The sequence below is a fragment of the Arabidopsis thaliana genome, assembly GCF_000001735.4.
Source record: "Arabidopsis thaliana chromosome 1 sequence".
Lineage (NCBI taxonomy): Eukaryota > Viridiplantae > Streptophyta > Magnoliopsida > Brassicales > Brassicaceae > Arabidopsis > Arabidopsis thaliana.
The window spans coordinates 6,431,240-6,454,037 of NC_003070.9; the positions used below are offsets into that span (position 1 = coordinate 6,431,240).

At 33.7% G+C, this 22,798-nt stretch overlaps 4 protein-coding genes and 2 long non-coding RNA genes across 14 annotated transcripts; 4 read left to right on the top strand and 2 right to left on the bottom strand.

Moving 5' to 3' along the window:
• Positions 1-698: 698 nt before the first annotated feature.
• On the bottom strand, positions 699-2,313 carry AT1G18680 (HNH endonuclease domain-containing protein). Its single transcript, NM_101726.4, has 3 exons — positions 1,901-2,313; positions 1,678-1,800; positions 699-1,036 (listed from the first exon to the last, which is right to left on the bottom strand). The coding sequence occupies exons 1-3, from the start codon at positions 2,193-2,195 to the stop codon at positions 894-896; spliced, it is 561 nt and encodes a 186-aa protein (NP_173303.1). The 5' UTR covers positions 2,196-2,313; the 3' UTR covers positions 699-893.
• XXT4 (Galactosyl transferase GMA12/MNN10 family protein) lies at positions 2,278-5,997 on the top strand. Of its 4 annotated transcripts, NM_101727.3 has the most exons (4): positions 2,335-2,431; positions 2,923-3,000; positions 3,094-3,177; positions 3,671-5,997. In NM_101727.3, the coding sequence occupies exon 4, from the start codon at positions 3,914-3,916 to the stop codon at positions 5,453-5,455; it is 1,542 nt and encodes a 513-aa protein (NP_173304.2). In that variant the 5' UTR covers positions 2,335-2,431; positions 2,923-3,000; positions 3,094-3,177; positions 3,671-3,913; the 3' UTR covers positions 5,456-5,997. The 4 variants fall into 4 exon arrangements, with proteins under 4 accessions (NP_001319036.1, NP_001320635.1, NP_173304.2 ...); NM_001332359.1 differs by having other exon boundaries at positions 2,278-2,449; positions 3,094-5,890; NM_001332360.1 differs by having other exon boundaries at positions 2,278-2,431; positions 3,094-5,683.
• Positions 5,998-6,234: 237 nt separating this feature from the next.
• Positions 6,235-12,837, top strand: AT1G18700 (DNAJ heat shock N-terminal domain-containing protein; the record flags this gene model as incomplete). Of its 6 annotated transcripts, none has more annotated exons than NM_001035988.2 (21): positions 6,263-6,490; positions 6,605-6,674; positions 6,926-6,968; positions 7,058-7,135; positions 7,249-7,333; positions 7,437-7,519; positions 7,876-7,933; positions 8,291-8,401; positions 8,734-8,791; positions 8,950-9,046; positions 9,471-9,506; positions 9,674-9,810; positions 9,969-10,039; positions 10,126-10,179; positions 10,328-10,470; positions 10,564-10,704; positions 10,863-11,102; positions 11,188-11,247; positions 11,329-11,586; positions 11,667-11,790; positions 12,544-12,837. In NM_001035988.2, 21 exons carry the CDS (start codon positions 6,352-6,354, stop codon positions 12,573-12,575), a joined length of 2,118 nt encoding a protein of 705 aa, NP_001031065.1. The 6 variants fall into 6 exon arrangements, with proteins under 6 accessions (NP_173305.3, NP_001185029.1, NP_001031065.1 ...); NM_001332363.1 differs by lacking the exon at positions 8,734-8,791 and adding an exon at positions 8,657-8,699 and having other exon boundaries at positions 6,352-6,490; positions 12,544-12,752; NM_101728.5 differs by lacking the exon at positions 12,544-12,837 and having other exon boundaries at positions 6,235-6,490; positions 11,667-12,022.
• Positions 12,838-17,989: 5,152 nt separating this feature from the next.
• AT1G05407 lies at positions 17,990-18,220 on the bottom strand. The gene has a single exon (NR_138893.1). It is a non-coding gene; the product is annotated as an other RNA (long non-coding RNA).
• Positions 18,197-18,442, top strand: AT1G05413. Its single transcript, NR_138894.1, has one exon. It is a non-coding gene; the product is annotated as an other RNA (long non-coding RNA).
• A 903-nt stretch (positions 18,443-19,345) lies between these two features.
• MYB47 (myb domain protein 47) lies at positions 19,346-22,024 on the top strand. The gene is made up of 3 exons (NM_101729.3): positions 19,346-19,674; positions 20,837-20,966; positions 21,207-22,024. Exons 1-3 carry the CDS (start codon positions 19,542-19,544, stop codon positions 21,745-21,747), a joined length of 804 nt encoding a protein of 267 aa, NP_173306.1. The 5' UTR covers positions 19,346-19,541; the 3' UTR covers positions 21,748-22,024.
• The last annotated feature ends 774 nt before the right edge of the window (positions 22,025-22,798 follow it).

Here is a 22,798-nt window from a genome sequence, read left to right on the forward strand (position 1 = left end):
TTGTTGTTGACTTGTTTGTTTCCAACATTTTTTAACCTCACACTTGTCATTTGTGTACTTTATATACAATCACAAACATTGTTGTAGTTTTCTTATTCGTATAATATGGGATCGATTCGAAATTCTTTGTTTAATAATAACCGAAGTAGTGGTATCAAAATGCATATTGAGATTTAAATAGAATAGCCCCTTTTTAGAGTAAGATAAATTCTTTGGGATTTGAGCTTTCGAACCTTACGGCAATCAATACATATTCCACATTAAATTGTTGAATTATTGTTGGATACCATATATCATGTGACTCTCTCCATAGATAAAGTTTTTCAACCAGCCGATATGTGTATACGTGGGAGCTACATTTATTGTTCAAAGCCGAAATTCGAACACCCATTGATACAACTACCAATTTTTAAATTTTTATTTAGGTATTAATGAATGAAAGCTACTATATTTTTTTTATATATAGATGGGAAAAAATACATTTAAATATCAGAGAGAATTTTTTAAAAAAAAAAGCCAAAGGAAATTTATGTTGACTTTAACTTTTTGGCAGACATCTTTCTTTAATAGCTCACACATAATTGCGCACCTTTCCCGTTTTTTGATATTTCATGTCTCCATGACCAACCATAAAATCTCTATCGTAACAGTAACTTTTATTTCTCGACTATATAATAGTGAATTAGGTGGTCGATATATTAACAAACAATTTGTTGACTTCAAAAGTTAGGTATCAGTGTAAGCTGAATTTTATTTCCATTTGTATATAGAGATATAGAATCATCACTACTCTTACAAACAATGGTTTCCAGTATATGTAAAAGATTCTGATGAATCTGCCAATGTATGAGCATGAATCAAAGCTTTACAAAGACATGGTTGATTACTACTTTCTATGATGGTAACTCGCATGCGGCTTTACCATCTTTGGACTTGGACTGACCAAGCAGCTCAGCTACGGTTTTGCAGCGACATTCTTTTCCAGGTCGTAACACGTCTCCATAAACCGCCATCTCGATAACATCTAACTCCTTGTCTGCAATGTTTACAATAGAAGAAATCTTAAGAAAGTCAAAGCAAATATGCAGAGAATAGACACACAACACACACTTGAGTTCACTTGTGTATAATCATTGCAAGTACCAAGAGCTCTATAATCTTTTGAGTCTTTTTGAAAAGAAAATGCATTTCCCAAGAGCATTTAACACTTTGCTTCACTCCTATATAAAACGTAAACTAGCAACACCTAAAAACAACTCACAGCATGGCTTTTGGGTTTAAAGAAGATTTAGATTCCTAGTGGCTCAATAGCAATTCTTGATATGATCAAACCAACAGAGAAAAGAGAAAGAAGATCTAAAGCAAAAGCATCTCCCACATGTATGAGATTGGCATTACTTCTAAACGAACATGCTATTCAACACAGCACTTTACGAAAGCATAACAGAGGTAAGAAAGACTATATCTATACGATTAATGATCTTAATCTCTACAGAATATGGAACATACTACAAATCACAATCAAGATTGTCCCATCTTATCTACATAATAACATAGAAATGAACACTGAAAAACAAACCCAACAAGGAAAGATTGAATCTTATAGCAGATGAGCAAATCTATGATCCATCATCACATGTAATTAGAAGAAGAAGAAGCTAACATTTGGCAACATACCCGTAAATTGCAGACCACAAGAATAGCTCTTAAGAGTGGTGGCATCAACATTTTCTTGAGCTGATTTGAATCTGTTAACTCTTGTTTGAAGAATCTGACAATTCTCCGCTATCGACTCTCCACCTATATACACAGAAACAAATATCAAGATCCTAATTTTAACTACTCAAAACCTAAATTCAAAATGTCACATTTGGGGAAGCAGTGATAAGAAAAATCAAACCTTTGGAATAAGGAACAATGTGATCATACTCGAAACAGAGACAACCATTGCAATTTCCGAAGCGTTTGCAGACTATGTTACCGGCGACGTCTTTACGCCACCTCTCGGGATGTCGACCAGGTACGATGTCAGCATTAGCCCAGCACTTGTTCTTCGCCTTTCCATCGAAGAAACGAGGTCTCTCTTCTCCGTTAGATTTTACATTGGAACGTGACGGCGATGAAGGTGGCGACGGAGGAGGAACGGCGGCGGCGGTGGTGGAGTTAGTAAAGGAGGCGGAGAAAGATGACCCCATCGCATTGCCGTCCTCTCTCTCTAGAATTTTGGGTTTTTGAACCGGGAAGGTAAATTAAATTCGGTTCAAGTAAACATAGACCGAACCGGGTAATTTTGGCTTCTTGTTAAATTAGACCGGAATTTTGCATTTTCCTTCTCTTTTTGGCAACTCTTGACGCCTGAAAAATCTTTTGATCGGAGATTGCTAAATCAGACGGCGAAAGAAACTCCGTCGTCTTCGTCCATGACCTCCGTGTATATACTCTTCTGCGGGTTTGTCATTTTCGGTTGAATTTCTTTCTGTTTTCATTTGAGTCTTGTTTCAATCGCATGATTCCACCTTCGAGTAACTTATACTCCATAGATAGTCCTGAAATTAGTATCTACTGTTGGGTGAGTGTGTGCGTCTGTGTGTGGTGTTTCGTGAAGAGTCTTGGATAAACTCAGCGTACTCTATTTCTGTTAGTATAAGTAGGCTAATTGAATTTTAGAACTATACTTTAGGTGGTCTTAGTTCAAGTACATTGCAGACAAACTTGAAGAACGTTTTTCAAAATCGACCATGACATGAATTCGTTCCATGATGCTTCTTCTTCACCATCATTCTTCATACTGTTTCTCTCAATTTCTATCTGTTTCAGGATATACTTGCTCATCAGATTTTATAGAGGTCTGTCAGTTTGTTGTGTGCTAAATCTGTTAGCTTTATGTTGTTAATATCATCAGTGCTACTAAATGTTTTGCAGATAGACTACGCCTTTAAGCTGTTAAGAAATCTCGTATATAGAGAAGGGACTGTGACACCTGGCAATGATGAAACAGCAGTAAGTTGTTACTGCAGCATACTGAAAAAGAATGAACATTTATTCTGTTTATATGAAAACGAATTGCTTGGTTTAATGGTTCCATGTTTGCAGCATGTTATAGAGGAGCTTGAAAACGAAAATGTTGTGGAAGATTTTGCAAATATAACTTCGCCTGCTGGGAAGTCGTTTCTTATGGTCAGTTGACTAAACGAGCTCTTTACCATCTCCAATTCCATTTCCTGAATTTGGGTATATGATTTCTTTTGGATCCAACTTGTTATTACATATAATATTTCGTAGAGGTTTCAACGTGAAGTTTGATGCCATTTTACGTTGTAAGACTATGCATTTCATTTCCAAACCAAGGCTGATATAGGTATAATAAGCCTCTGAGTAGATTGTTTACAGTTGCGTATACATGGTTGGCTCTTCTTTGATATGTAAGCATAGAGTCACTTAAGTTTGTAGAGATATCAAGCATCATGCTTTTGATACCTCTCTGGCAAAATATCCAAGCAATCTGGCATGAATATTCATATGTTGAAGATGCGAAAGGTTTTTATTTTTCATTTAATAAGATGCTTAATGTTGGCATGCATATAAAACATATTGCTCCGCATCAAATATATTTAATTACAACCAGGTTTCTCCATTATCCAATTTAATATTCTTTAATGATTTTTAAAAGAGGCTCTTCAGATTGTCCAAGTCCATCATCTACTAGTCTTCCATCAGGATCCTGCCAAAAATCTGAAGTTTCAGAGCGGTGTAGTTCAGAGAGGGAGAGAGTGTGGGATCTACACATTCTGTGAGTAACAAAAAGACAGTCTTCACCGATTATAGTTATAAGTTAGACCGTGTCTGGATTCAAGTGCCATCTGGAGGTCTCTCCCCTGTGAGTGAAATCTAGAGACAGGAGGCAACAAGTGAAATGTTTCAGGATGGGTCAAGATCCTCAGGAAGTGGCAGAGGACTGTCGACAACGGCTGTATCAAATGGTGGATGGAGAACCCGTGGGTTTTTGCGCGGTTGGCAGATCCAGAATACCTTATTTAACAACATCAAGTTCATGATTCTCTGCTGCTTCGTGACCATTCTCATCCTACTTGGCACAATCCGTGTTGGGAACCTTGGAAGCTCCAACGCCGACTCTGTTAATCAGAGTTTCATCAAGGAAACCATTCCGATTCTCGCGGAGATCCCCTCTGATTCGCATTCGACGGACTTGGCTGAGCCTCCTAAAGCTGATGTTAGTCCCAATGCAACGTATACTCTAGAGCCAAGAATCGCGGAGATCCCATCTGATGTGCATTCAACGGACTTGGTTGAGCTGCCTAAAGCTGATATTAGTCCCAATGCAACGTATACTCTAGGCCCCAGAATCGCGGAGATCCCATCTGATTCGCATTTGACAGACTTGCTTGAGCCGCCTAAAGCTGATATTAGTCCCAATGCGACATATACTCTAGGGCCCAAAATCACCAACTGGGATAGTCAACGCAAGGTATGGCTGAATCAGAACCCTGAGTTTCCTAATATTGTCAATGGCAAAGCTCGAATATTGCTTCTCACAGGGTCTTCCCCCGGACCCTGTGATAAACCAATTGGAAACTATTATCTATTGAAAGCTGTGAAGAACAAGATTGATTACTGTAGACTCCACGGGATAGAGATTGTGTATAACATGGCGAATTTGGATGAGGAACTCTCAGGGTATTGGACGAAATTACCTATGATTAGGACATTAATGCTGTCTCATCCAGAAGTAGAATGGATTTGGTGGATGGATAGTGATGCTTTGTTCACTGATATACTGTTTGAGATCCCGTTGCCTCGGTACGAAAATCATAATCTGGTGATACACGGTTATCCAGACTTGCTGTTCAACCAAAAATCATGGGTTGCATTGAACACGGGTATCTTTCTGTTGAGAAATTGTCAGTGGTCATTGGATTTATTAGATGCTTGGGCCCCAATGGGACCAAAAGGGAAGATCCGTGACGAAACTGGGAAGATACTGACAGCTTATCTGAAAGGCAGGCCAGCATTTGAGGCCGATGATCAATCGGCGTTGATATATCTCTTGCTTTCGCAGAAGGAAAAATGGATAGAGAAGGTTTATGTGGAGAATCAATACTACTTGCACGGGTTTTGGGAAGGTTTGGTTGACAGGTATGAAGAGATGATAGAGAAGTATCATCCAGGATTGGGCGATGAGAGATGGCCCTTTGTGACACATTTTGTAGGGTGCAAACCGTGTGGCAGCTATGCTGATTACGCAGTCGATAGATGCTTCAAGAGCATGGAGAGGGCTTTTAATTTTGCAGATAATCAAGTGCTGAAGCTGTATGGGTTTAGCCACAGGGGACTGTTGAGTCCCAAGATTAAAAGGATCAGAAATGAGACAGTCTCTCCTCTGGAGTCAGTAGACAAGTTTGATATTCGAAGAATGCACATGGAAACCAAACCATAGAGCTAGGAAAATCAATGAGTGAACGGAATCACAGTTTGGCAAGATTACAGGAAACATATAGATGATATACAAATACTCTCACAAACACAATGCAATTTGTTTACCCTGCACTTGTTCCTTGTGCTTCATTGTTTGGTCTCATGAAGATAAGTTTTAACTGTCAAATTCTTATTCCATAGATGTTTCTTGTCATTGTTGGTCAATATATGGAGAAATTTGATACTGCAATTTTGCTTGTTACTCGTCTTTTGGTATCTTCCTTTTAGACAACCAGCTTTGGAGAAAAGGTTAGACAAAATATCCAGAGGTTGCATGTGTCTTTGGTTATTCATTCCAGGAACGTAATGTGTCCAGTTGAGGTATTGGCATGACCAGGTTTGGAGTCGTGTCTTGTATGTAAAGTATATAGAGAGAGGTAAAGAGAAATGATGAGAGTTTTATTTTGTTTATTTCACAATATGTGTTCCATTCAGGTATTAAATAAACTTTTGCACAAAACAAAATGGTAGTAATAATGTATTTACCATGGAAATAGATAGTTGATCATTTGTATTTTATTTAAAAATTATAAAGGTTTTGGCAATTTTATCTGTAAATTCGTAATACTATCTAATATTGTTTGGTAGTCGTCACATATTAATCTTTTTTTTTGTTTTTGTTAAAAATAACATATTAATCTTAAACCATAATTATATTTAATTTTAGAAAAAGAGAGATTTAGTATGCTGTGATCTGATAAGATACGATTTTAACCATAATAAAAGAGTATAATTACTTACTTAATGCTAAGAGTCGATCCCTTTTTTTATTTATTAAGAAAAACGCGGAAAAATAACCGAAGGAGATTTACACTTATCACATCGAGACTCTTTGATCGGAGTTTCCCAAAATCCCCGATGGCGAAGGAAACTCCGGCGTCGTCGTCGATGCCTTCTGGTCTCAAAGCCTACACGGTTCCTATCTTCCTCTTCGTCCTCGCTATGTTCTTCCAGCTTTTCCTTCTTCCTCGTTCCTTTCCTCCTTCTCATTACGACGGTACACAATTCTCTAAGCTCGCTTTCTCTCTCGACTATGTACTGTGCTACACAATTACCTTCCGGTTTTGATTCTTTTGATTTGATTTCTTATTTTTCCTTTTTGAGTTCTTAGTTTTGGGTGTAAAGATGTACAGCTCAGTGGATGACGTGAAAGATGCGTATCAGACTGTTGCTTCTAAGTGGTAACTTTCTCGATCTGGGGAATTTTCTTAACCTTGAATTTGGATTTAGTCCCCATGATTCTACCTCCACAATCAATCACGAGTATTGTATGAATTGTTTTTTTCTATATAACTAATTGCTAGATGATAGTATATGTAGGCTTGGCATTGTAAAGAATGGAATGTAATTCTAATTGAAGTTGATAACTAGACTTTAGGTGTTCTAAGTAGAAACTGTGTGGCTGACACATTGTAACAACTGGTCGTGACAGGGATTCGGGTTCAGGAGTTTCTCTTCCAGCTGATTTTGTTAAGGTTGGCCGTCGACTTCTTATTAGTGCTAAATCATTCAGCCTTTTTATGTGCGTAACGTTTCTTCTAATTCCATCATTGCTACTATGCAGATACAATACGCCTATGAGCTGTTAACAAATCTAGTATGGAAAAGGGACTATGACTTATACGCCATTGATGAATCAGTAGTAAGTTGTTAGTTCTGTATCTTCACTCTTTTTGTTGCAGCAAACTGAAAAAGAAGGAAGATTTACTCTCTTTTTTCCTTTTCAAATATAACCCCTTGTTTTAATGGTTGCAGCATATTATAGAGGAACTTGAAAAACAATATGCTGTGGAAGATTTTGCAAAAATAAAACTTCCCCTACTGGAAGTTGTTTCTTATGGTCAGTTAACCAACATACCTCTTTGACATTTTCAGTTCTGTTTCTTGTATTCGTTTTTATATTTCTTCCGATGCCAACTTATTGGTGTATAAAACCTGTTTAGAGCCTGAACGTGAAGGTTTTATGTCAATAACATCTCAAGACTTTGCGTCCAAGTTCCAAGATTCTAAGCCATGGCTCATTCAGGTATAAACTCTGTCTAGACTGTTTACACAGAGATATGTAAATTTGTGGAGACACATTTCTGCAGAACTGATACTGGATTATCAAGTATAGAATATCTAGTGTACGTTTAAAACCTCTCCTACAAAAGATACAAGCAATCTAACATGTTGAAGATGCGAATTGTTTCCTATTAAATTAATAAATGTTGGCATACGTTTAACCATATTTCTCTTGGAATCTCTTTATGCTACAAAGTGAGGGAGTGCATGTTGTGCTTCACGTTAACGATAGAAGATTTTCCTTTTGGACTGTACTGAAATATTAATTTATTGGTATAATTCAATGCTACTTCTTAATTAACGTCTAAATACCTTTAGGTGTATTCTTCTGGTAGCAACAGCTCTGCCCAGTTCGCTACGGTTTGGAGAAGGATTGGTATGATTTGCTTTCTGTAGCATGTTTAAAGTGTAAAACTCTTGCCAGCCTTTGTTAAAGTATGAGACAATGGAATGATTAATTGAAGAGCTAGAACAGTGCATTTGGCAAGGGGAAACTGAAGTATCTGAAATAGACAGAGTTAGTTTTCAGGAAATAAATATGTTGTCTATGATGTAAAAAGCAAGTGTAACAATATGATCGTAAGTTCGCAACTTGATGTCAATAGATATGTTTTAACAAAAATTAGGAGGGAACACTAACTTAATAGTTAATAATAGTATAGACATATTTTGCTGTGTATGAAATCATTTTACCAATTATCTTGCTATGCTTAACTTTCTTTTATAATTGCAGTTGCTTTGTTGGATGGGGTTGCTAACCATGCGATGTTAGAGCTTGGCGATGTTCAACTTGTGACCTACCTTGCTGAGAAAAAACCAACAGGACAAGTATTTTTCAGAAAAGGTAAGTTATCACTTTCCTCATCCTGCTAAGAGCCTACACGAAAACTGAGAAGAATAAACGCAAAAGTCAATCAAAAGTAGACTGAAGTAAGTTGAGAGGATCCATTGGAAGAAAAAAGTAGTGAGGATATGCTTAAACAGAATGGTTCTAGAATTTTGTGTTTGTACTTAGGAAGTATATTACATCCAGTAGGTTTGAACACTTGAACATTAAAATACAGTTCCGTGTATACATTTCACACTTGTTCTATTATAGCTATGGTTTATATTTCAGAAAGGTGTAATGATTATACCTTGGGGTAAAATGTGTGGATTTTTTCTCATATTATGCAGGCCTTCCTTCAATCTTCTCTTTCCCCCCAAATTGTAAAACCGCAGACTGCCTCATCAGGTAGCTCACTGACTGAACCCTTCAGTTTAACGGAAAAGGCATAATATTCTGCACTCTTTATTGGGTCGTGAAAATTTTCTTGGAATTGTCATTTAGATGAGTTTCTTGCTTCATTTTTCTTATTCCAGAATAATAATTCAAATCTTTTTATTTGTTAGGTTTGAAGGAGAGCTGTCAGCAGATGCAATTACCGATTGGTTCGCGACCACTGTACTGGGTTTACCTAGAGTATTCTATCACACAAAAGAAACACTGGTATGCATTCTTTAAAGAGATCTAAATGATGAATTTACAATTTTCTTATAGATGACACAAGTTTTAGAGGAATCATATCTGATTGAAATGTCCTAATTTATCTTTCAGTACTACCTTTCAGTACTTGATTATCATAACCGTCCATGTTTTTGGGGAAAGTGATCTAGGTTTAACCATGTTAGGAACTTTTTTATTGGGAAAATTTGATTTGGTTTACTGCAAAGCTGTACTGCAAAGCTGCAGAGCTTTGCAGGCCTTTTAGTACCTGAATTATTTCCATGTCATGGTTTGTAAGAGTGAGACTGTTTTACTTAAATATTTTCTTCAATTTCATTTGTTTAGCTGCTGTGTGTTGCAAAATTTTCTGGAGTCTAAATTTATTTATTTTTGTGTATTAATTAGAAATATATTTTTTCGCATACAGGTATCTAAGTTCCTCTCCAAAGTTCCACCTAATAAGGTTTGTTTAGCGTTTTTCTATTTCTCTTTAGAATATCCTTTATCTAGCGTTCTTTTATCCTATGAAATTAAGGAAATACTAATCAGACATGTAATAGTTTTCCGCATCACATCTACTACCTACACCCTTATTTTTGTCCTTTTCCTTATCTTCCCCTTGCTCAATAGGTGAAAGTCATTTTATTCTCACAAACAGGAGAGCGAGCTACTCCTATTGTTCGCCAGGCTGCCAAAGATTATTGGAATTTTGCCTCTCTATCTCACGTGCTTTGGAGAGAAGAGGATGCATCTTTCTGGTGGAATGCGTATGTCACTGCACTTTCTAAGTCTGTTTATCTGCATTAGTGTCTATTGCTTCTCGGAAAGATTTCTTATCAATAAGTGTGGTTTGATGGTATCGCTTTGATTCTGCCACCGTGTAGTTAGATATTTGGCTCATCTTGTATTTCTTCTCTTGTAACAGGTTGGAGGTAGAATCTGCACCTGCCATTGTGATTATGAAGGATCCTGGTTCAAAACCTGTTGTTTATCATGGTCTTTCACCACCTTGAACTGAGTGTTTTGAATTACTGATAATGCATGATTAGGAAACTGATTGATTAAGATATTCCATCTTGCAGGATCTGGCAACCGTACATGGTTCCTGGACATTTTGGAGCAGAACAAGCAATTACGTAATCCCTATGCTTTCACTCATTATATGTTCAGTATATTCGGTTTCTGCATGTGCTTTTCTTTATACTGAGTTTTTAGACTGGTAGATGAATGGTTTTAATTGGGTTTTTTTTTTTTTTAATTGGTTTGTGATCATTTTTCTTAAAGTGCTTCCTCAACTAAGAAGCACAACATCAATGGAACTTGGTTGTGATGCACGGGGATACTCTCGAGCTGGTTATGATAAAGTGACGTGGTACTGTGCCATCCTTGTTGGAAGACAAAGCGTTGAACTCAATAAGATGAGGGAAGTGAGTAAAATCTTTTTTCAACATCGTCCATTTTTATCTGAAGTTCTTGTCTCCTTCCTGATTAGAGTTTTGTCTAATCTTACAAGTTTGTAGACCATGTGCAGGGTACAAGATGCTTTGTCAAAGTATGACGATTCAGATGACGCTTCCAAGGATCCATCAATAACGCCAGCAGCTTCTGCACACAAAAGCAAGCGACTCTCATTTGCGTGGCTCGACGGAGAAGCGCAGAATGTAAGTATACTGGCCAGAACACCATTATTTACATTCACCTTATCTCATTTAAATCTGTTCTGTTTCCGGAATCCATTAGAATGTCTTAAGATCTCACGTCTAGGTCTTGAGATCTGTTACTTCCTACCATCCTGACTCCCTCTGGATTTTTCATCCAGAAATACTGTTTCTTCTATGTTCAATCGGAAACCAGCTATGACACGTGTGGAACTAGGAGGGCACCGATTGATGTCCCTAGGATATTGATCGTTCGGTACCATAGAAATGCTACAGAAACTGCTAATGCAGAGCAAAAATCAAGTAAATGGCCCAAAACTGTATGGCAATCTGAAGCTGACGATGTTGATCCTGCTGCACAGCTTGTTGTTAGTTATGACGGAACAGCTGAAATTCCCCAGGTACAGTATTAACACCTTTTTTTAACAAATCTGCATTTATTTTCTGGTATTAACTTTGTTACATTGCTTGTTTACTGTTTTGTAGATCATTAAGTGGCTATCGAAAATGGTTGATGATGGTGACAACAGAAACCTACCTTTCTATGTAAGCAACTTCCGTTTTAATTCAGTATTTACATGTTCCTTTTATCAGATATCTCATTTGATCTTTCACTTTAACTTGCAGAGAGCTAAAACTCCAGAACTTGTTCCAGAAAGCGCTGAACCGATGAGATCAGGAGTCCCAAAGACCGTAAAAGCAACTCAGAAATTGTTGAGCTTATGGAACAGAATCAAAGACTACCTAGCTGATCCAAGAATGGGGCCTACATTGCTTCTAGGAGCGTTGTTATCTGCAGGCAATGTTTGGTGGATGAGAAGCCGATCATCAACACAACAACCTGCTCAGACAAATCAGCCATCACCAAATCAACCAGCCGATAACGTAACAATGAAATGATTCATATAAAAATATTAATTTTTGACATAAGCCCGAATTAAGAAAGATTGATGATTGTTTGACAGGTGGAGGAGAAGAAGAAGAAAGAGAGAAAGAGAGAACAACGAAGGAGGAATGCAAAGGAAGAAGAGGTTCCTGCTTCGATCACTGATAACGAACCTAAAGATGCTGTCCAAATTCTGTCTTCAGGTTCCGATTCTGACTAATATATTAAGCCTTAGGATTCTTCTGACTTTCTTTTTTTTTGACATTTACGTTTTTTATTTTTTCTTTTCTTTGTGAAAGTCATAGGTTTCAATTTTAAGTTACTAAATAGAGTAATTTACCTTTATCATTTTGAACACTTCAAAATATTCGATCCCCTTTTGCTTATACAGTACCACATTTTAGATTTCCTAAATTGAAAGAAAAAACACAACTTATAAAACTAGCAATAATGCCAATATTTTCCATATATGTTGTATCACTCTTTGTTTATACTTTTATATTATTTGATTATAGACACGAAAGCTCTACAGAAACATCTCAAATCCAAAAAAAATAAAATATATTATATATATGCGTGTGTGTGAAAATTTTTGAGAAAAATTTCTAATTTAAAGAAAACAATCATAAACTAATTTAGAAACCCAGATCAAAAGTAGGAAATTTACATAAGACATATCATAGGGGTAAATCCAGAATCGGATTTATTTAGAGATGAAGTGCTCTATTTCTTGAAAAATGACAAAACTTTTTGGGTGGGCCTTCATTTTTTAAAACTTTTTTTGATAACTTTATTGCCCATATCTGTTTGTCGTCAACATTTTTGGAAAATTTCTTTTAAATGATTTTTGGTAATTAAAATCTTAAAAACTTGATTTTTTTAATTTAACATATTGAACTGTCTATATATATTCCTGACCAACCGTGCTGCTCCATATGGGACAACAACCTCTTTAGTGCGGTCCATGAAAGGTTTCCAGAGGCTATGACAACACCAACCTTATCTCGTGATTCAGTTTCACTTCAACCACAGAGTATAAAGGAAAAAGATTCAGACCCATTAGCTGATGGCGATTCTCAGGATATCATGTCTCCATATAAACATTATTTCGTGATTTCTCCAAAAAAAAATCTTGTCACTTCTATCTACTTTTTTTTTTTTTTTTCACTTCTATCTACTTAATTGAGTGGCATGCATAAATGAGTCTATATTTTTTTAACATTAATAAGAGAAAAAATATTTTACACTCTATATATTGTTTTCTTTTGGTACATTGTATACATCTCAACAAATACTAACAAAAGTGAAACGAATTTTGCAACGTATGATTGACGACAGCAATAACAAACGATCTCTTATGTTCTTCTTCGTTATGTTTTCTTCAATGTATGAAACGCTGAGAAATATAGCTTTCCAAAATTTCGATAATTTCTTGTGTAAAATCTTTCTCGAATTTTTATGTTAAACTATAACAAAAAAAAAGGAAGTACAGATACATGTACTATTTTCATTACAGTATATACATTAACATTGTTAACGTTGATAAGAAAACGAACGGATGTGGCTTTGGCTTATCTCTACGCGTCCATTTGTGTGAAACTTCGTATCAAACTATCGTTATCCTAAAATAAGACTTTTTATTTCTTTTGAAGCACGTTAAAATTTAACGAACAAGTAATTTAAGCGCGTGAGCAATGATGATTAACGCGGCATCAAATCATCAACTAACAAGTGGGAAACTAAAAAGGACAAATTGATATTTTTGTAAGAATTTTTAAGAAATAAGTGAGCTGTCTTAGACCATCATTATTGATGGTTGCTTAGTGTAGTTTTAGGTTAGTTCTTAAGAATATATATATATAATTGATTTTGAAAATTTTGATGTTAAGAGTTTAGTTAAGAGATTGAAATTTTAGTAATATGCAATGGTGGGATCTTAGCTTGAGTTCTTATAGCAAATAAATCAATTTAATCATTAATTTTTACATCCAATTAACCTAAGAACTACACTAAGAACCCTCCAATGATGATGCTCTTATATACTACTATATCTTTTCTTTTTGTTTCTAATAATATTTGCTACGATAACTTCCTTGTTCAGACTATATAGTAACTCGTCCAATTAAGGAGATATATTCTAAAATACCAAAATATATGCTTTCTTAAAATACTATACGTATAATTTTCAACAACAACAACAAATGATTAAGAAGATGTTCTGAAAAGTTTAAAATCATTCTTAAAACTGATATACACAACGATAACATAAAGACTACTCGTCTCGACTAATAAACAACTATGGTTGGTTCTATTATAATTACTTGGTCCCCAACGTTTATTACTCAAGATCCAAACATTCTACCACAAGGTGTTACGTTGCAGCGTGGTTGTCATATCTGTTTTCATGCGGTCACAACCACATGATTGGATTCTTTTTAATGTGGTCCAATATTAATTGTATTTCTTTTATTGAAGAGATAAGACATTGGATGAACGGTAACACCTTTGTCCAGTATTTTTTGTAGCCATCGTAGAAGATCAAAACAATAGCTTTTGAGAAGTTATTATCTTTGTCAGAAAGGAGTGAAGCAACGTTGAGAACAAGAAGAAGAAAAAGTAGAAAAAGAAATTTTATTGCAATCTCGTGTTTGCAAACAATATATTGACTTAACAATTTTTCGTGTTCTAATATCACTGTTTTCTTGTAGTTTACATTGGTCCATACTATTTTTACTCTCTCTTTTTTTTTGCGTAAAAGTAATCATTAATCAATCTCTCTCACTCTTTTTTACCACAAAGAAACAATTCTATGTTGTATCCATCATTATATATTTAACATCAGATTTTAATTTTCTTTTCTATCTTTGATATAGATTATTTTTACTATATCTTTTTCTTAAGAGCAATTGGCAATATATATAATTTTGGCTGATTAAAAGAGACATATAATTTTTATTTTGTAAAATGTACATCTCTTTCATACTTTCATAGTATTTTTAAAATAAAATTTATACTCCTTTGAAACAATATAATGACGATTTTAAAAAGGAAAACTCTTTTGGCCAATTCATATCTTTGTGTTCGACAACATTCCATGGCTTTGATTGCAGATTAATTTGGCCCTTCGAGCCACTGACTTAGGTTAGCTCACGTAAATTTTAGGAGTTTGACATCTTGAAATCGATACTTTTTCTTTTGTTTTCGTTATGTACATACGTTTTTATCCATTATTGTTTGTTTTTTATGTAAATTTTTGTTATTTTTCTACTACTTGTACTTTTTGTAACGTCCGTGAAAACTTTAAAAATGGTATAAACACTTCACACTTTAATAAAAAATAAAAAAATAATATAAACAATCATTAAAAAAAAATACTAATAAATAATAGATATACGTGTATGGAGATGGGAAACGGAATCGTTGGGATCCACATGTAAAACGCGCCTCTTTATTCACTCCACGTTAGTCACGTGATCGTTATGTAATTACTGTAGTGTCGCATTTATATGATTTATTTAAAGCTTTATTTATGCCCCTATCCAACGCATTCTGATATCTTAGTAACTCACGAACATCTTCGACAAAAAAAAAAAAAAAAAAAAAAAGTAACACACGAACATAAAGTTCATCAAATAATCAAAATGTTACATTTATGATTTCACGATATATAACGAAGACATATAGGGTATGTATAGACTTATTTGGGCCTCCAAAAAATGTCTCTGACATCACGTGTTTAAGAAAAATGTTCATTTTTGTTTCTAGATTGAGTGAGATATATAAAACGTTATAGAATCGAAACTCTACCACTGTTGCGGAATTGGTGGTCCACTTTACTGTCCAATGGGATGACATGTGATGGACTGCTAAAATAGATATATATGTAGACGAGACGATATCCCATGCTAAAATAGATAGTGTCACCCAATTCAACGTAACTAGTAAATATGAAGGTGTTCCGACTTTAGAAAAATGCCATTTATGTATTACATATCATCATATGTTTATTTAAGAAAATAATAAGAATGCCGCCGCGCAGACGCACTCTCTCACAAAGCTTCTCTAATAGACAATTTGTATCAAACCTTCACTACAACACCTCTTTGGTTGTGCAAAGTACTATCTGTTTATCGTTTAATGAAAGTTTGAAGTTGTCAAGGAAAAAAAAACAGATCCATATTTTGAATGATTCTGAGCGGATAAACGAATAAAAACTGATATAATGAATATTTTTCCCAAATTTAGTTTGAAAATGAGCCATACCCTGGTTACAAATCTCATGTGAGTGACGATGTAGAAAGTGACATCAAAGATAGTACTTTGTTTGCGTCCACATACGGTAAAAAAAAAAAAAAAAAAAAAAAAAAACTGATTTACAAAGAAGCTTGAACCGATATAGAATTAGAATATAAATATCATACACAACATGACATCCTAAAATGTATAAAGAAAATAAAACTAAACAAAGTTGAAACATATCCTTTTCAAGTATGGATATCTCGATCTCTCACCCATCTTCACAGACGACAGTTATTTTTGTACTTTCAATATCCTTTACATGTCTTGGCAAATTGGTTGTCCATCTCTGTTTGACTGTCCGGGATTTTTGGGACGAATTAATCTGGAAAAAAACATTGACAGATCTATTAAAGTAGTTTAACAAAAAAAAAGATAGATCTATTAGAGTAAAAAATGGCTTTTGGAATTAAAATCTCTATATTTCAGGCCTATCATGTTGCTCCACATGGGACAACCATAAGACATCCCAAGAAAGACTCGCAACAACATCAACCTTATCTTGTTTTTTTTCATCTTTTATTTTGTTTTTGTTTTTCAATTTCAGCCACAGATTTACAAGATTAAGACAATTATTGGAGATCCTCAGGATCATATCTCAAATGTTTTGGGACTTCTACAAATTAAAGTCTTCATGTGACTTTTGTTTATTATATATACAAAAAACTCATATGTGATACTTTCAAAAAAACTTTTATTTTCGTCAATATTCTACCTACTCGTAATAAGAATTGGGTTATTGATCAAATTTTTGTCGACCGAATTGATTAAAAATAAATAAATATATATATATATATATATATATATATATATAAACCGGAGATCAAATTAATAGTTCGGATATACTTCCATGGATGCAAAAATAAAGTATCAAACTTCATTTATCATGTAGAATATATATTAAAGGATATGTAAGATACAATCATTTATAATTTGTTTCGGTTTCACACTTAATATAGTTGAGCCGCGTTAATCATTGTTCTCACTTCTCACTGTTTTTTTGTTTCCCCCAAAGAAAACTTCTCACTGATTTACACGTACGCTATGTATAAATCCACGAATTTGTTTTTTTTTTATTTAACTATACCAATTATTGACACGTGCTTAAATTCGGTAAAAGTCGCATACTTTAAAATATTTTTCTTTCCTTTTACATTTTAAAATATTTGAGGCGAAGTTTTCACACTTATATATTATGGTGACATGTTGGCTTGTATAGTAATTGTATGGTTCTATACAGATGCTGAGCACATGTCAAAAACAATATAAATACAAGTACAAAATTTTGATAGAAGCAATTCGAAAGATAGCAATACAAATAAAAATGCTACTAGATAAAAGTAGGACAGTTTAAAGAAATAAAAATTTATCAAAAATTTTGATATAGAGTAAGTATCAATAATTTGGGAAAAAAAAATCTAGCTCCACTTCACCACCTTTGTATAGCCACTTCACTTTGTACAACCCAATATTAGGTATTTGTACTACTCTTTTAATATAAACTATGCAATGCTTCTATTTGCACACTTTTGTATAATTCCTATGATTGGTTACATACAAGGCCTTACAATCATTACCACTACTAGTTTATATATGTAACTAATCAAAACCATAATCATTATATTTGATTGTCTATTTGTTTTGTTTGGCACAACTATTTACTAACAAATTAAACCAAATCTTATTATATTTAATCTCCATGTGGTCGAAAAATTAAATATAGTTTTTTATATTATCAATTGTGATGAGACCCCTCTATCACATTTTTCTTGATTTGTTTGTAGCTATTGTAGAAGAAGAAAACAACTACTTAAAAAAAAAAAAAAAAAAAAACTTTCAGAAGTGATAATCTTTGTCCGAAAGAGATTGATAGATGACTTTGATAATGAGAAACAAATACACAAAAAAAAGCATTTACAAAAAGTACAAAAACGAGAATCATATATATATATATATATATATATATACTGAAAAGAAAAAGAGAATTACATATTTAATCATACAAAAAGAAATTAAAAACAAGAAAAAGTGAATGATTGTTGGGATTATTTCTCGTTAATATGAAAATGTCTACCATGAAATGATATGTGAACTAACGACTTTAATTCACTAAAGAAGAGGGTATCCCACATCAATGATAAGTTTGGCATCAACAATCATGCACAATTGCACATCACGCCTCTGAGTAGGCGCATGAGTGTGTGAATGAGGAAATATGAAAAGGATGAGAGAGCAAAAAGATTTCACACAGATCACAGATGGAATTCGAATCATTCGACCAAGAAATATGTGAGGAATTCGAATCACAGGTCTTACGCAGTCAACGGACCATCCTTTTTTCTATATTAATTTCTAACTTCTAACTATAACATTCAAAAAGTCCAAAATATGTGAGGAATGATTAATGTGAACACTGGTAGGTTTATTTACTGTTTTTCCATTTATTTACATTGACCTAGTGTAATGGTATCATACTATCATCTGCAATCTGTAGTGCCACGTCGCCCCAAAAATAATGATTACCACATCCACATGCTCTTCTACTAATTAACCGTTCCAAAAAATTATCTAGTATCGTCACTAATTAATAGTATAAAGTAAGATTATCATATACGTTTATCAAAAAAAGAGGTGTGAGACTATCATACTTTTATTAATAGCCAGGAAGAGAAAGAAGAAAACGTTCAACGTACTAACACTATTCAGTATCCACACATGTGCGGGAATATATGAATAAATAATAGTATCATTTACCATTTTTTATAACAAGATCATCTTACTTTAGCTCTAACCCCTTTTTGTTTCTAGATTGTCTACGAATATAAAATAAAAATATAGTATTAAAATTTTATACGTGGCTAAACTTACATTTTATTGTATTATATCACGTTAAAGCTAAGTGACTAACGAATTATATATACGATATAATAATAATAATTTGTGGTTAATTTTAAAATTTTGTTAATAAATGTTCTATAAAAATTAATATATATTGATAAATATGAAATTTATTAAAACAAATTTATCAAAAATTTCATGGTTACGTACAAAAAATATATAATCACCAATTCACCATTTTGTTTATATATGTTCTTATTAGATTTTGATATTTTGATAGGTAAAAAATAAATAAATACTGGGGTAATAATTTACGAAAAGTTTTTAAGTGTTAGATAGTACACCTTCCATTTAAAATTAATTGTCGTTTAAAGTTTTTTCACGAGTATAACTAATACGAAACAAAAAAAGTAATAGATACTATCTTTTCTTTTCTTCTTTTACCTCTTTACACATAAATTTTGGCAAGATTTGGGTATTTGGTATGGTAATAGACTAATAGTAGAAATTTGTGCTCGATAAAACTTTCGATATCTAACGGCAGGAATTCGAAGTAAAATCCAACGGCGGAAATATAATAATACCAAAACAGGGGGGGGCTATATAATTGTATAACCCTAATTAGAATAACGCATCCCACTACTCATTCTCTCGAGAGCATCCTACAGAGTAAAACGTGTAGAGAGAGACTCACTTTTTTTTCTGGAGAGAGAGACACACTTTCAAATAAATAATTGAACTTGTTTAAAATTTGTCTTCTCGTGAGGTGGTGAAACGTGGCAATATTAGATTGGTTTTTTAGTTTGGTTGGCTGGAGAAAATGGGGAGGACGACATGGTTCGACGTCGACGGGATGAAGAAAGGAGAGTGGACGGCAGAGGAAGACCAGAAGCTCGGCGCTTACATCAACGAGCATGGCGTTTGTGATTGGCGTTCCCTCCCCAAAAGAGCTGGTATAATATAAACATGTCATTCATAAAAGTGCATTTTAGTTTGTGCTCATATGAAATTGTGTCTTCTTCTACTCTTTTTCATTAGATATGTATTTGGAACAAGGGATTTGTTGAAGTCTAGATAAATTCTAGTTGCTGCCCTATGAAAATATGCGTGTATATATGTAGCAAAACACTTGGGATATTTATATTTATATTCCATAAACATATAGAGAAGTGTATGCATCTATATGTTGTGTTTTTGCAAAACTGTGTTACAACATATTTTCTTCTTCTCACTTTTTTTTTTGTTTTCTTAATAAACTAATTTGGGAACAACGAGTTTACAGAAAGTATAAATTCGAATTGCTGCCTATTAATATATTGCACGTAGGTATGTAGCAACATAGTTGGATTAAGAACATCTAAAAAGCATGTGTTAAGTATATAGAATATTTAACATTGTTTTTGGTTCGTATATATATCTTTAAAATGTTTTAAAATGATTAAGACAATATTGAAGATACTTTCTTTGTACTTTCTTTCCCCTATTTGTTGCTGAAAGTTCTCATTTGTATTATTAGAGGACTATGAGTTAAATCATAAGTGGGTATATTAATATACACACCGAAATTTTCGGGATTGGAAATTTGTTACATATGTAGAGATTCTCTTCTACATGCTGAAGTGAATAGTATAATCCATGTTCTTTGAATTCAAAATCACTGATGATTTTTTTTTCTTATAATGATTTTTGCAACCAAATCAAGAATGAATATTGAAAGTACGTACTTACACATACACCCATGTTTTATAATACTTTTTAGTCCATGATTGATTATAATTTTTGTAGATGCTTATTTCTATTTAGTAGAAACTCATACCAATTCTTTCACAAAAAAAGAAACTCATACCAATTATATCCATATGATACTATAAAAAATGATTTCCATCTTTTAACGGTGCTCAAGAGCGACAGGTGTTCCCTGTGCTTTGTCCATATACATAGTGGTTGGAAAATTCCTTGTTTTTTTAAGACCCAATCTCGAAAAGTTGAAGCTTTTACAACTTCCTTGCTTTCAAATCCTCCAGTGTTAATAAAAAGTTTAATTCTTGGCAGATTCTTTTGTTTGCCACTACAAAAGCACAATTATTTCTTCGAATAATTTATTATGAAAAACAGGTTTGCAGAGATGTGGAAAGAGCTGCAGATTAAGGTGGCTTAACTATCTAAAGCCTGGGATTAGAAGAGGCAAATTCACTCCTCAAGAAGAAGAAGAAATCATCCAACTTCATGCTGTTCTCGGAAACAGGTTAATTATCAAGTTATATATATGTAACATTATATACTTTGGTAGAGAGTCCACATATATACTTCAGTAATGATTAACCACTCTGACGTTAATTTATATGTTAAGTGATCTTTCCACAAAGTTTGGAGATTAATTTGAATTTTTTTATTTGGGATCTTCGGAAACAATATTAATTTATCTTTTTTTTTTTTTTTTTTGATAAAGGACATACTAAATCTTGTTATTCTTGAAAAAATAAAGGTGGGCAGCCATGGCGAAGAAGATGCAGAATCGAACAGACAATGATATCAAGAACCATTGGAACTCTTGTCTCAAGAAAAGACTTTCGAGAAAGGGAATCGACCCTATGACCCACGAGCCCATCATCAAACACCTCACCGTCAATACCACTAACGCAGATTGTGGTAACTCTTCCACCACGACGTCCCCGTCGACGACGGAAAGCTCTCCTTCCTCCGGCTCGTCTCGTCTTCTTAACAAACTCGCCGCAGGTATCTCATCTAGACAACATAGTCTCGATAGGATCAAGTACATCTTGTCGAATTCAATAATCGAAAGCAGTGATCAAGCAAAAGAGGAAGAAGAAAAAGAAGAAGAAGAAGAAGAAAGAGATTCAATGATGGGTCAGAAGATTGACGGTAGTGAAGGAGAAGATATTCAGATTTGGGGCGAGGAGGAAGTTAGGCGTTTAATGGAGATTGATGCAATGGATATGTACGAGATGACTTCGTACGACGCTGTCATGTACGAGAGTAGTCACATACTTGATCATCTCTTTTGACTTAATATAGTGTGACTGTGTGAGTGCATGCATGTTGTTAGCATATGCTAAGATATGTTTTAAAGTTGCAAGTTGCAACAATGAATATTAACGTGGACCATTTTTTGACAAAGAGAAAATGGTTCCCTAAAGAGCAAGTCGTCGTATAGCTTTTTTTTTTTCAAAGGAAAAAAAATTAAAAAAGAGAGAGATCGTCGTTTAACATGTGGGGTTCAGTTAGGACATACAATTGTAATAAGAATTTTCAATAAAATACTGGGAAATATTTAATCAAAATAAAAATATTTTTACGCCAAAATATTTAATAAAAATAAAAATATTTTCCAATATTTCATTGAAAATTCTTATTACAGTTGTATGTCCTAATAAAAATAAGTCTATTTTTAATGCAAGATCACGATTATAGAAGATAGATAAACATTTAAAATGCTTATGGAATATTTAAATATGTATATGATCTATTGAAAAAAAAATGTTAAAAAAAAAATCTGTTACTTTTAATTTTTTAAGTAAAGTGTTAAACATTTCTTTGAAAGCTTTTTGGATTTTATCAACGTAATCATCACTACGAATCAAGGACTCATTAATGGTGCACGTGATTGAAAGTGTGAAAAATAGACAGTATGTCGTCATTAGGGACACGTCTGAACATGAAACTTGGACACGTCTGTACAAAATTAATGCTGCAGGTATTTGCCTATCATCCTGACTTATTTACATTTCTGTGTTTATTTTCTTTTTCCGAACATGAAACTTGGGTATTTAGCCAGAACCGAATGAATTTCTAAAATGTATTTAAATTCAAGCCGAGTTGAGGTTAACTTTAGATCAATTGGTACAATTTCGTTCTATACAATCAAAACCATAACTATGTTTAAGCCCACGCAATTATAAATATTAACATTGATTTAATCTCATGAAATTTTGTTTTTGATGGGTATAACAAAATCTTTTGGTATCAATTGGTACCAAACTACCAATCAATGAGTTTCAATTTTAAAAGTTTGTGTTCATTTTATGTGTTTGTCTCAATTGTTTTCCTTTTTGATGT